A 13,720-nucleotide genomic window follows, 5' to 3' on the forward strand; every position below is an offset into this window, starting at 1 on the left:
AAAGCACATTATATCTAAGCAGCAATGATTACGAGGACAAATGCGAGGCTGTAGGAGCGTGCACGACTGTGGGAGAAACAGATGCTCGTAACATGGCAAAACTATTCCACTTGATATGCAAGATATATCTGCCAAGCAAAATTCCCTCAGACCTTAAAGCAACATGTAGTAATTCCAATTCCAAAGATGTGACATGTGCTGACATGAATGTTACCAAGTCATGAGTTAAATAAGTCACAGTTGCAAAATACTGATACTATAAGAGCCAAATAAGACAATTATATGTCAGTCACTTTTATTTTCTTCTGTGATGTGTTTCAAGGGCATACACCCTTTAGGTGGATCAGTGGATTATATTACAATTTCATTTGCTGAATGTAGCCAGTTGCCTGTTTTGAACTTTATTTAGAAAAAGTTCCAGCGAAAATAACCACGAGGCTCATTGTAAATATACATTTTCATCATCAAATGACACAGAAACATGAAACAGCAACACAAACATTATTGTGATTGTACAGATGTAGAAATACAGTCCCAAATGTTACCAGCTTAGAGTACAAATTAAAGACACTGATAACAGCTATTGCATAACATAATATACTGAAAATAATTACATCCACATTCTGTGCTCTCCTTTTTCAACTGGTGTTTCCCACTCAGCTGTGTGCCCACTGCTAATTTGTTTATTACTCTTCCGGATATTATGTTCTTTCTCTCTCATGTATTTTCATTCTTCTTCCAGTAGAACAGTCCATCTACACAGGAATTTCTTAACAGTAAAACTCAATTTCATGGAAAGTGATCAATGTTCATTCTCTTCACAACAAAGACAGGTATCTTACTTGCACAATGTGAAACATAATGTGTGTACTAACACTAAAGAATCTACACAGATTAATAAGATATTTTAGCAGTTTGTACACATTTATATATAAAATTAATTATTTTCATAAAATTGATAAAACTAAAAATTACCAAAAATGGAACATACACTGAATTTCAGTACACTCATTTGGTTTGCCAAATATATCTTAACAAAACATGCATCCACATTAAATAACATTAAAACAATTCTGACCTTCAACTGATACCATTTTTTCTTGTACATTGTCCTTATTAAATAAGATTCAATCAAAAAGTTACTCTAAAATGTAAATAGCACAAAAAATTCTTAATACTATGCAGCAGTCATTACTGTGAGACATGTCCTGATGAAGAATCACTTTCCAATAAAACAACATTAAAGGCACCTAAACATCAATTCATAACAATCTTTCTAATGTTTGATAAGTAGCTGCACTCCCATGCAGATGGTGCTGACACTAAATATACCATTAATGAGTAACTTTGTATCTTTCTAAGGCACCAGTTGAGTGCAAACATACATTATTCACTGCTTTGGAACTTGTGCTGATGACATTTGAACTATCCTGGACGTAGCTCCTTAACAGTAGAGAAACTATACGAGTATACAACGTTGTTGCCATTTATAAGGAATGCCACCAACACAGGTCACCAATTTCTTACTGCTAGTTTATTCTCAATAAGTATCCCAACATATGAAAAATGCATAACATCATCTCCAGAATTGATAGTGTTGATGTACTTGTGTTCTGTCTGGTTCAGTTTCTCACCACAGCTCACAGAGTTCAATAATTGCACAGCTCAATTCTTTTCAGATCGACCAGATCTGTAGTTGGTCCACCGCTGCAGCTGAGAGGTCAGGGTGATATGCCCCCACGCGGGGGACCCGGGTTCGATTTCTGGTACTACCTGATTGTGAGGTAGCGGCACTGAGATCTAAACATTGACAAAGGTCATGAGTGTGGAGTGAAGACCCCATGCCCCTCCATACTGCATCTGATGATGAATAGCTGAGGGTGACATGACAGTCAGTCGACAATCATGTTGTCTCCGAGGCCTGATTGCAGGATTTAGTTTTTAACAATTTTTTAATACTGTAGTTGGCAGTATTTGCTGGCTTCCTGTTATTCCCAGCTTTACTGTTTTCTAGGTACACAACAGCAGCTATGAATTTATTATTCCTGGAATACTGATGGTGATGACATAAGTTTATCGTATAACATCTGCTGGTACGGAACCAGTGTGTCAGATATATTACAGGTTTCTTTATCACCTGGTGCAGACACAGTTAGGGTAGTGGCCAAAGGCAGAGGAAAGCTCTCTGTTATTTTCCTAACATCGGAGACAAAAGTGTCCTGCAATCTTTGACACCTTACATCGCTTTTCAAACACAATGGAGGCTCCAAATTGGGCACGAGGTCTTTCCTAATGCTGATACTTGCCTTTGTTTTGTTCACAAAATTTGGGAAACAAGAAGGTGGCAAATCATCAGATGCTGCATCCCTTTCCAGGCAGAGTGGATGATCTGAAGTTGTAAGTCTGTCTTCTTTAATTATGTCACTCTTTTTCATTTTTTGGCTACAATTAGAGGTAAGATGTGCCGGTACAGTTCTGCAAATTGAACTGTTTACAAAATAGGAAGAATGTCTTGAATTTGGCACTAAATATCCTTCAGTGTCAACTCTCAGTCCCATATCACTGTGGACACTAGAAACAGAAGACACTGCCAAACCTTTACTCCCGACATCGTGGCTTGAGCGTAGTGGAACCTCAGAGCTAGAGATCGGATTTTGTGTTGTTGTGCTCCACTTGGTACCACTGCTGGTTTCTTGAAAAATATTTAGATCCAAGTTCTCGGACACTGTTCTACTTTTCAAACACAATGGACCTTCTTCGTTGCTCGTCAACTGTTCCCTGGCACTGGAACTGCTAGGTGGTGGTAATGTTTTGTGCTCTGTGTCTTTTCCCAGATAGAGTGGGCACTGCACCTCTGCAGCTATGCTCTCACTGAAGTTAGTGACTGAGTGTATATTCCTGCTAACATCTGGGACAAGAGGCATGGGCACAGTTTTACAAACTGCATCATTTTGCATACACAGCAGATATTCTTCTCTCGAGCTCAGCTCTTCTTGGATGCTGACAGGTGTCATTATTTTGCCACTGAGATCAGAAACCAGTGTTCCCAGTTGGCCTATAGAAGTAGTATCACTTTCCAGATGTAGACATTCTGGATTGGTGAACAAATCTTTATCTGATTTGTTGCTTGTTTTCACACTGCCACTCACTATAGATTCTTGCATCCCTTCAGTCTGCTGAAACCTGTGATATTCATTATCTGCTGTTGCCTCTGTTTTGATATTGACTATTTCTTTTTCATTGCTGGTTCCTTCAGAGTTAGTTAGTCCCATATAGGGATACTTTCCCAAAGTAGTGGCAACATTTTCTTTGGTGATGGCACATAATTTTATATCAGTGCTGACGACGGATGCCATAGATGGCTCCGAAGTGTTTAATTCTGTGTCATTTCCCAAACACAGTGCATCTTCTACAGGTGTGTCTTTCTCATCTTTAATTATGAATGTAGGTTCTGTTATGGGTGCACTGCTGGAAAAGATTTGTGGTGGCATAGCAGTAGACACCCTATTATCTGCTGAACATGCCAAATCCTCCTCGTCAAAGATGCGTTCTTCTTTGATGAAGATGCTCACTCTGTCAGAGATAGCACCGGTATGTTCGGGGGAATCGTGTTTTTGTATCACCTCATCAGTGATTTCCAGTTGAAAGTCTGACTCTTGCAGGTTTTCCTCATCACACGGTAAAGCAAAGCCAGCAGTCGGTGTCCCTGTCCGTCTGCCACTAGTGTCTTCATTTTCAGTCTTACAGTAAGGTTGTGACTCGGGTTCGTCAGAACTCGTATGGCTCTTCTCTACTGGAAAGTAACCGTCACCCATTATATCTGAAAGGTGTCGAGAGTGTATATGATCGGCAATATCTTCCTTCGAGACAAAGCACGCTTTACAGTGCGCACACTGTAATGGCCATTCACTCGAATGAATGCGCATATGCTCCCTCAGCCTGTACTTGCGCGAAAACATTTCTCTGCATACAGGGCACACATATTTCTCTTCACGGTGCGTGTGGAGGTGTGACTTCAAGTACTCGGCATGAGTGAAACTTTTCGGACAGTAGTGGCACCCGAAAGGTCGCTCGCCCGTGTGCGTGCGAGCGTGGTCGACAAGGCGCTTCTTCTGTGAGAATCCTTTCCCACAAATTCGACAGGGGTAGGGCGTTTTGCCAGTGTGTGTCAACTTGTGCCGTGCCAGGTGTCCCGACTGTGAAAACCGTTTGCCGCACAATTCACATTCAAATGGCCTCTCACCGGTATGTGTCCGCATGTGGATGCCCAGGTTAACCTGAAAGAGAGGATGTACTTGTTACGTACATTTGCAGATTATATTACTGGCAGTTAGCAGATGTACAGTATTAATGAACTGTCAGTCTTAAATATTAATACCGATTCTGAGAGTGTAACTAGATCTTCCTTCTTATAAATAAGAAGCACAGTCAATAAAATGTATAGGAAGGATTTATTTTAACTATATGATTTGTATTTCATATTATATTTATCTCCCCATGAATTATGAACCTTGCTGTCATGGGGTATTTTGCATGCCTCGGTGATACAGAAAGCTGTACTGCAGATGCAACTACATCAGAGTGTTATCTGTAGAGAGACCAGATAACAAACAGTTCTTGAAGAAGGGCAGCAGACTTTTCAGTAGTTGCAGGGGCAATTATGTGGATGATTGACTCATATACACTCATAAGAGCAAACATGACCATGGTATATTGGTGCTGTAAATTACTGAAAGCTACAGACCAAGAGGCATGTATTGAAGTATATGATACAACACCAAATATATCATTTGAGCAACATTTTATGTTCATAAATTTTCTGACTCATGTCGCTGTTTATTCATATGCCCATTAATTGCCTGATAATTATGTCACTCTCGAATTTAAAAAAAAAAATTCTACTTTTGGTATAAAACATTATAATGTTTTTAGTTACTACATAATTTCAAACAAAAGCGAGCACATGACATGAATATATCCAATATTGAATTATATCACAAATATGTCATGTAATGTAGTATGGTATAACTGAAGAGCTAATTATACATTTAATTAAAATTTAATAGCTCTGGATGGTTGGAAGCACATATTTCATTTTCTTTAGCAACAAATCTATTTTTACACTTTATAATATGCCAAAGTGCATCTCAGTTGTATTATAATTAAATTCAGTAATTATAACATAATCAAAATTTGTGTTATTAACAATATTGCACTGTCTTGAATGTTATGAATATATGTAATGCCTGACAAGAAAAGAGAAGCACCAGAAGAGAAAGAGGAAATGAAATGAAACAATATAAGTTGAGAGTATTTCTTGATGTTACTTTAGTGATTTCAAAACTTGTGTCAAATTTACAATGAACTTCGACAGTATAAACCCATTTACCAGTATGACGTTGCACCCTCTCTCACCTGGAACCGTACGCTAATTTGAGAAGGGTGTCATAAAGCCATTGTATCCTCTTGTGAGACAATCTGGTCCATATTGGTTGTCACAGGTCACTGATGTGTCCGCAGCTCGTGGTCGTGCGGTAGCGTTCTCGCTTCCCACGCCCGGGTTCCCGGGTTCGATTCCCAGTGGGGTCAGGGATTTTCTCTACCTCGTGAGGACTGGGTGTTGTGTGATGTCCTTAGGTTAGTTAGGTTTAAGTAGTTCTAAGTTCTAGGGGACTGATGACCATAGATGTTAAGTCCAATAGTGCTCAGAGCCAAGGTCACTGATGTCCTGGATACTGGCATAGGAATGGAGGTGAGATCTGAGCTGCTCTCACATGTTCCATAAGGCACAGATCTGGAGGATCTTGCTGGGAGTACCTCAATATCGACTAGACAGGTCAGAGAGACATGTGCCGTACGTGGATGAGCACTATTCTGTTGGAAAATGGCACCACAATACTGTCACACGAGATGAGATAGGTGGTACGTGAGGATGTAGGATTTCGATGATGTGCCACTGTGCCATCGGACTTACTCCCTCGATCACTACTAGCCCTCACCTGAAGTCATACCTGATGACTTCACACACCACGTTGCCAGGAGTAACAGCCCTGTGCCTTTCCAAAATGACCTCCCCCAGGTCACTGCCGTATTCAGCGACAAGAGTCGTACGGGCTAGTGCGGAACTACAATTCGTAGCCGAACACAGTGTGACACTGTTCATCGGCGGTCCCTGCTCCCTGGTCACGGCACCACTCCAAACACCACTGTTTGTGTTCTGATGTTAATGGCTGCCTATGCACAGAATAATAATGCCCTAGTCTGGCTGTTGCCAGTCTCCGACCAATGCTGCAGGATGACACAGAGTGTTGCAGAAAGTCCAATACTCGTTCAAGGATGGCAGGCGCAGATGCGGAGGGGTTACAGCGTGCAATACAGCAGGCCTCTTTCGTGGTCAACTGTAACGTGGACAAGTATGCCACCCTCGACAATGAGTCTGCCGGCTATCACGTTACCGTGCAGCCCGACATCGGGCCACTGTCCAATTCGAATAACCCACAAAACTGGATATTGTGTGATGATTTGACCAGGTGGCAGGGTTGCCACAGGTTCTGGAAATCAGGGAATTTCAAATGTGTCACAGAAGTCAGGGAAATTTTAGGGAAATTTGAAAAAAAAAAAAAAAAAAAAAAAAAAACTGGAGAAATCTCGTGTTTGTCTCAGTACATGAAATGGTTTGTTTACTGAGATCTTGGACGTTGTCGCTGGCTGGGTGTACCTGAGTATGTGAGCTGCTTCCCCACTCCCTCATTCTAGCAGCTGCCGACGAGAGGCAGGGAGGTATGAGGAGTAGTTTGTTCAGATCTGATTCTCAGAGACTGCTGACACAGTGGCCAGAGACGGGCAGTCACGTGTGCACGATTGTGTGTGTCTGAATAATTGTGTGGATGCTCTTGTTTTCTGACAAAGGCTCAGGCCAAAAATGTAGTTGTGAGAGTGTGATTGTCTTTGCTATGTGCCTGTCTGCGGCTCAGCAATCATCTTTACAGTGAGTTGCTCCCTATCCTCATCAATGTTGATTCTCAGAGTATTTGTGCAAGTTACCTGTTGCACGTATTGATTGCCACAATCTCAATTCATCAACATGGTGTCTGTGATATGTGGGTAGCTGGCCACACCAGTGGACTTCCATGAAGGGCTAAAACCAGAGGCCATATCTGCGAATATCTCTAACAGACGCACCTGTCAATCTGAAGCCCATCGTTTACCACTGATGTGCAGGCCCTGCCTGTCGGATCTGGTCTCACCTATCTGCCCGCAGGCCAGGTCTGTTTGTGAGAGGCATAATGCAGTGGACTTTCATGGTTTATCTGGGGATCCAGAACTGCGGTGCTCCTCGGCAGGCCAGTGGCCACGGGTGATGGATTTCAGGAATTGCGACTGTCTCACCGCAAGTTGTGGTGTTTTACAGACATTTTATTTATTATAGTACATTTTGGCACTTCAAAAGTTGTTTATATGAATTAGAAAGTATGGAAAATAATAAGAAGAAAATTGTGGTAGTTGCTGATGTACTCATGTATGTCTTGAAAGAAAAACCACACAATACCCATAAAATAGTAAACATAACACAGTGGATAATAACTGACAATAACTAACATAATAGAACTGACATATTATTGGCAGTCACCTATAGTGTTGGTTTACACAACTCTTCCCTGCCTTATACACTTCTCTCAAGAGCCCTACTGTTTTCTGAGGTTATTTCTGATATCGGGAAAGATATTTTAATTCTTTCTTGCCACTCCAGTGAAATGCAAATTTTTGTTACCAGATGTGTTTCGTGTTATTGAAATAAAATAACATCAGTGGTTTTAATAAAACATATATACCATTTGGCTTGCTTTCTCCATCTAAAAAGATGTTGATGTTAGTACTTGAGATTTTAGCTCACACGTTTAGAAATACAGAAGTCCTTACATTTTTTGTCAACTTCTGTCTGAGACTTACTCTTGAGATCTCAAAATATGTCTGGGAAAAATGGTAAAACCTGTCTGGAAATCAGGAAAACATCAGGGAATTTCACTTGGGGGAACTTGTGGCAATCCTGGCTGGCCAAATGGAGACCTACAATGAGGCCCCTAGCAAACTGTGTCAGGTGCCGATAACACTGTCTCAAATGAGTAAACGGCATCTGACAGATATCACTGCACATCTGATACTGTTCTCATATCTTATATATGCTACCAGGCCTGGTAACACTAATGCAATCTGGTGGGTGTTCTACCTGTCACAGAGAATTATAGTTCTTATCATTTACATACCTGCCGTGGTGTGTACATGTATGAAGTTACATTGCCATCTGACCATGTCTTCTGGGTGCTTCACTTTTTTTGTAAGGCAGTGTTTTAGACATTACTTAATAATCTCAAATAGAAGACCATTTTACATCTGCATGGTAATGATATCATTTAAAACCGCTGACTTAACTGAATCGTATTTCTGAAGAAACTTTACCTGTGCTACAAAATGTTACTTGCTTTCACAAATCTTCGGTGAAAAAAATTATGCACAAGATTCCACCACCGTTATAAAGAGACTTTACTGAAAATATTACAATTAAGATAAACTGAAGAGTATTTCAGAGATATTTTCCATAGTGGGTAACTGAGCAAGAAATTTATTAAAAGAAGGTGGCATTTTTACACTTCTGCTGCACTTATTTTATTGGTTCATGAATAGTTTCTCCCTTTAATGCTATTTTCAAGTGATTTTCTGCAGTAAATAAATATTCTGCATTCATCGAAATGGCAGCATCTTTAAATTTCAGTACATATTTTTTCTACTGCAGAAAATCAGTATTAAAATGGCCTAATGAGTAGAAACTCATGAACCAATAAAATAAATGCATAACAAGTGGAGAAATGTCATCTTCTTTTAACATTCCAGTTGTCACTTGAAAATTAATGCCACCACCTGTCGGTTGATCGAGATGTTGGTTTCTAATGACACTGTGCGCAGTCTGTATCGTCTGTGGTCTGAGGTGCAAATCGTATTCAAACCCCGTGGTGAACCTGAAATAGCTTCTTCACTCATTTTGAAGTAAGAAAAGAAAAACAATGAGCACTGCGCACACAAACAAAGTGAAGTAGACAAAGAGCACTCGATAACACAGGGCGTTCAGCTTAAAAGAGGCTCCATCACTTATAGTCCACGACAGCATTTATGGCCTCTGCAACGGGTAGACAGATGAGCAGCTGGCCAATCAGCTCTCAGTCTGTTTCAGCATTCAATATTGTATAAACTTCCATCATATTTGAGCATCCTATTGCGTTTCATGTGAAAAATTACAACTGACTGATTTCTGCGGTTTTCTGTGTGTAATGTGAGTTTTCTCATAATGGCTGAAACACTTAGAAATTGCCAAATATTTCACAAACAGACAACGGACCTTATTTTTAAAGTGTACTTGTTCTTCAAATATGAGTCTGACTCAGGTGAGCCAATTTTTGACACTGAAATGGTGCAGGAATGTAAAGTAATTCCTGTCAACGTCCTTTGTCGAGTTGAGAATACTGCAGGCTTCACGAGCTGCACAGACAGAAGTCACGAATGTTGTTGCTGACTGTAGTTATAAGTAATATTTTATTGGCAGATTTACACCATAAGTTATTGTAAATTACAACACGTGTTCGAAATGTTGTCCATCCATTTCTTTGGACTTTTTGAAACATTTGACCATGTTCGTGGCTACACTTGTTAGCTTTACACTGTCTGTTTCATTGATTTTCACTGCCTTTCATTGATCGCTTTTATAATGTTCGTCTTCAGTTCCTGCAGGGCATGTGGATCGCTCCTGTAAGCTGTATACTTTGAGTATCCGCACAGAAAGAATTCTGTCTTACTAAGGTCGGCAGATTGTGGTGGTCACAATACTGTCAAAATAATTCTTTTGCCAAAAAGATCCTGTAGTGTCTCCACAGTGGAGTGAGCTGTAGGGCAAGTGGCCCTGTCCTGCTGCAACCGGCAGTCACGCTCAACCTCTTGCAGTAAGGTTATCATTTGCTGGATAATGTCTTGCAAGACAACAGCATCCACAGTTGTTTCGAAAAACAAAGGCCCTTTATTCACTGGCTTCAAACCGCAAATGATATGCCAATATTTTGTGTAAGGGGACTCGGTGAAAGTGTGTGGGTTGTCAGCACTCCAGGTACGGTAGTTCTGGCTATTAACATACCAAACAAGGTGAAACCGAGCTTCATCTGTGAAAAACTTTTGATCTAAAATGCCAATGTTGCCTCTAATGAGGGCCTTGAACTGTAGACGGTAGGGAAACCTTTTGACATAATCAGCACTATTGAACTCATGGAAAACCGGGTACAGATAACATTCCAGTATTCTTCTCATTACAGTGTGGACTGGTCCAAGTGAAATGTTCTTTTCCTGGTGTAATATGCACAAAGATTCGGGGACTTCTGCTTTAATATGCTAAATGACTTGCATCATTAAAACTGACATTCGTCTGGCACATTTCTTTTCTAAAATTGAACCTGTTTCGTGAAATTTTCCTTCTAATGTCTAAATAATACTTTTTACTGGTGCTTCCTTTCCACATTTCTCCATGAGATTTCATCATAAAACAAGTTTCCATCACGAACACATATTCTTCGACAGTTAAGCACATTTTAACAAACAACGAGACATGCTTATGCAACCTTGACCAAAAGCCAGTGTTCAACAATGACTGGGTAACTTAAGTGTGTAGGCAAAAATAGTCCTCCCATTCTGACTCCAGTCGGGCAAACATTATAAACACTTTTTCACTGATATCACACCAATGTATGCATTTCAGCAACAATATTTAATTAGTATAAACTATTGAAAGATGGAGGCTTTTCTAAGTTGAACATTGTAGCTGACACAATAGCTTACTGAGGTTCGCAGTGTTACAAAGGAGGCAGTAAAAACCTGACATCTACCAGTATTTCCCAACTATAATTCAAAACACCCACTACCTAAAACCGCCAAGTTAAAGTATCTGTGTGTGTGTGTGTGTGTGTGTGTGTGTGTGTGAGAGAGAGAGAGAGAGAGAGAGAGAGAGAGAGAGAGAGAGAGAGAGAGAGAGAGAGAGCCTAAACCAATTAGAACCAGCTCACCCTTTTCAAGCCTTGGTCTCCCTCTACACTCTTAACCCTCCTACGCACCCTTTCATTTGAAAATTAACAATTCCTTGATGCCTCATGATGGGTCATATCAACAGGTCACTTCATTTGATCTATCTGTGCCACAAATCTCTTGTTTACCCAATTAAATTCAGAACATCCTCATTAGTTACTTGATTTACCCATCTCATCTTCAACATTCTGCTGTAGCTCCACATTTCAAAAGCTTCTATTATTTTTTTGTATGAACTGCTTATCATATTTGTTTCACTCAGAGCAAATAACTTCACAAAAGACTTCCTTACAATTTATACTAGGTATAAAGAATGTTTTCTTTTTCAGAAATAATTTTTTTTTGTCATAACTAGTCTACATTTTATATTCTCTTTACTTTAGTCATGGTCAGTTATTTCGCTGCCCAAATAGCAAAATACATCAAATACTTTTAGTGTTGCATTTCTTGATTTAATTTGGCTACATTGCACTACATTGCATGCTGTCTTCTTCTTCTTCTAATTCTTCTTGATTTTTGTCTTATAATCTGTTTTCAAGACACCATCAGTTCATTCAGCTGCTTCTGCAGGTGCGTTGTCACCTCTGATAGAATTACAAAGTCCCTGGAAAACTGCAGTGTTTTTATTTCTTCTCCTTGAACTTTTAATTCCCTTTCCAAATTTCTCCTTTGTTTTGTTTACTCCTAGCTCACCGTACAGATTGAATATCACTGGGGGAGGCTACAACCTTCTTACTGCCTTCTTAACCACTGTTTGCCTTTCATGTCCTTTGACTCTTAACTGCAGTCTGGTTTCTCTATAAGTTGTAGATAACTTTTTACTCCTCGTATTTTACCCCTGCTATCCACAGAATTACAACCAGTATTTTTTGATATTGGGTGTTAAGTCTAGTATAGTGGTGGACAATATCACTCTTTTATTACAATTGTAATTTTAAGATCTGCAAACTAAAACTCACAAGAATATGCCACTTTCATTAAAGAGTGTATTAGTGATTGGTCTGTGTTATTGAAACATAAAGGCCTTCACATGTGGCATAGTAAGAGTGATTTGATGGAATAAAAATTAGTCAAGTAAAAATTATCTCTTTCCTGAGAAGTAGTTATAGGGTAACTCATCACTTGCGAATAACTGAGAGCATCCTTACCTGTCTGGGGAATGTTTTGCCGCACAGCGAACAAGAGAATGCTTTGGCCGTGTCCCTGTTGGCATGCTTCCTGACGTGGCGGGTCAGGGTGTGCCGCTGGTTGAATGCCTGGCCGCACACCAGGCATGAGTATGGCCTCTCCCCAGTGTGGATTCGGATGTGGGCCGTCTGTTCACACAAAAGCATCAATGTCACATATTTAAAGCAAAAATTAATGATTTGGTACCTTGTGCTTTCAGGGCACAAGGAGAACAGTCAGTCCCAGAATGAATCTTTCACTTTACAGTGGAGTGTACACAGTTTTGAAACTTCCTAGCAGATAGAACCTTCATTTGTGAAAAATATTCTTACTGGCTGACCTATCCAGGCGTCACTCAGGAGTTGCCCTCACAGTTTCGCTTCAGCCAGTACGGTCAACTCTCGACAATCTGAAGCTCGAGGCACATGACAAAAGTCAGATATCTCAGGGTTTAGTTTAATGAAGGTTTGTTAGGTCTAGGTGGAATCAGGACTGAAGGAAGATTAAGTTAAACTTGCTGTCATGAATGAGGTCATTGAGATGAGCACAAGCTCAGATTATGAAAGGGAGGGGGAAGGAAACTGTCTGTGTACTTTACAAAGGAACTGAAACTTCCTGGTAGATTAAAACTGTGTGCCGGACTGAGACTCGAACTCGGGACCTTTGCCTTTTGCAGGGTGTGCTATACCAACTGAGCTACCCAACCACGACTCATGCCCCATCCCCACAGCTTCACTTCTGCCAATACCTCGTCTCCTACCTTCCAAACTTCACAGAATTTCTCCTGCAAACCTTGCAGAACTAGTACTCCTGGAAGAAAGGATATTGTGGGGATATGGCTTAGCCACAGCCTGGGGTATGTTTCCAGAATGAGATTTTCACTCTGCAGAAGAGTTTGCACTAATATGAAACTTCCTGGCAGACTAAAACTGTGTGCTGGACCAAGACTCAAATTTGTGACTTTTGCCTATCGTGGGCAAGTGCTGAATACAGATAATTATTACTAATAAAGTAGAAAAAATCCTACCTACCATCTGAAAAATTGATCATATTCACTGAACACAACAAACAGGACACGGCGAATAGTTATCAATAATACATCTGAATGAATATTTGGAACTAATGGTTCCTGATTCCTCATTGTGGGTTGTGATGAGAAAAAGATGTACAAAGACAACAAGAGGAACAAACAGCCTCATTAACCCTTTCATTGACAATATTGCTTCCAAGCAACACTGATTTCCATACCACTTTATGGACACTGAGAGTCCTTATTATGTATTTTAACTGGTAGTTTTGCTCTCCGTCAGCTACTGACTGTATGCAGTTGGCATGCCTAGTATGGAGTGAGAACTGTACAGGAGTACTGTGAACTGCCAGATGGCACATGCCCCTTATGCTTAGTTTGATCGTGAATGATAAGAGACTTTCATGCAAG

The 13,720-nt window shown here is 40.2% G+C and overlaps 1 protein-coding gene across 4 annotated transcripts in view; it reads right to left on the reverse strand.

Annotated features, from left to right (window-relative positions):
* Positions 1–389: 389 nt before the first annotated feature.
* Positions 390–13,720, reverse strand: part of LOC126106861 (uncharacterized) — a 131,596-nt gene continuing 118,265 nt past the window's right edge. For all 4 annotated transcript variants that reach the window (XM_049913259.1, XM_049913261.1, XM_049913260.1 and 1 more), the window contains exons 6-7: positions 12,264–12,431; positions 390–4,277 (exon numbers count right to left, since the gene is read on the reverse strand). In XM_049913259.1, coding sequence (XP_049769216.1) covers positions 2,040–4,277; positions 12,264–12,431 — 2,406 coding nt within the window. In that variant the 3' untranslated portion in view covers positions 390–2,039. The remainder of the gene's footprint in view (positions 4,278–12,263; positions 12,432–13,720) is intronic.

The sequence above is a fragment of the Schistocerca cancellata genome, chromosome 10, assembly GCF_023864275.1.
Source record: "Schistocerca cancellata isolate TAMUIC-IGC-003103 chromosome 10, iqSchCanc2.1, whole genome shotgun sequence".
Taxonomy (NCBI): Eukaryota; Metazoa; Arthropoda; class Insecta; order Orthoptera; family Acrididae; genus Schistocerca; species Schistocerca cancellata.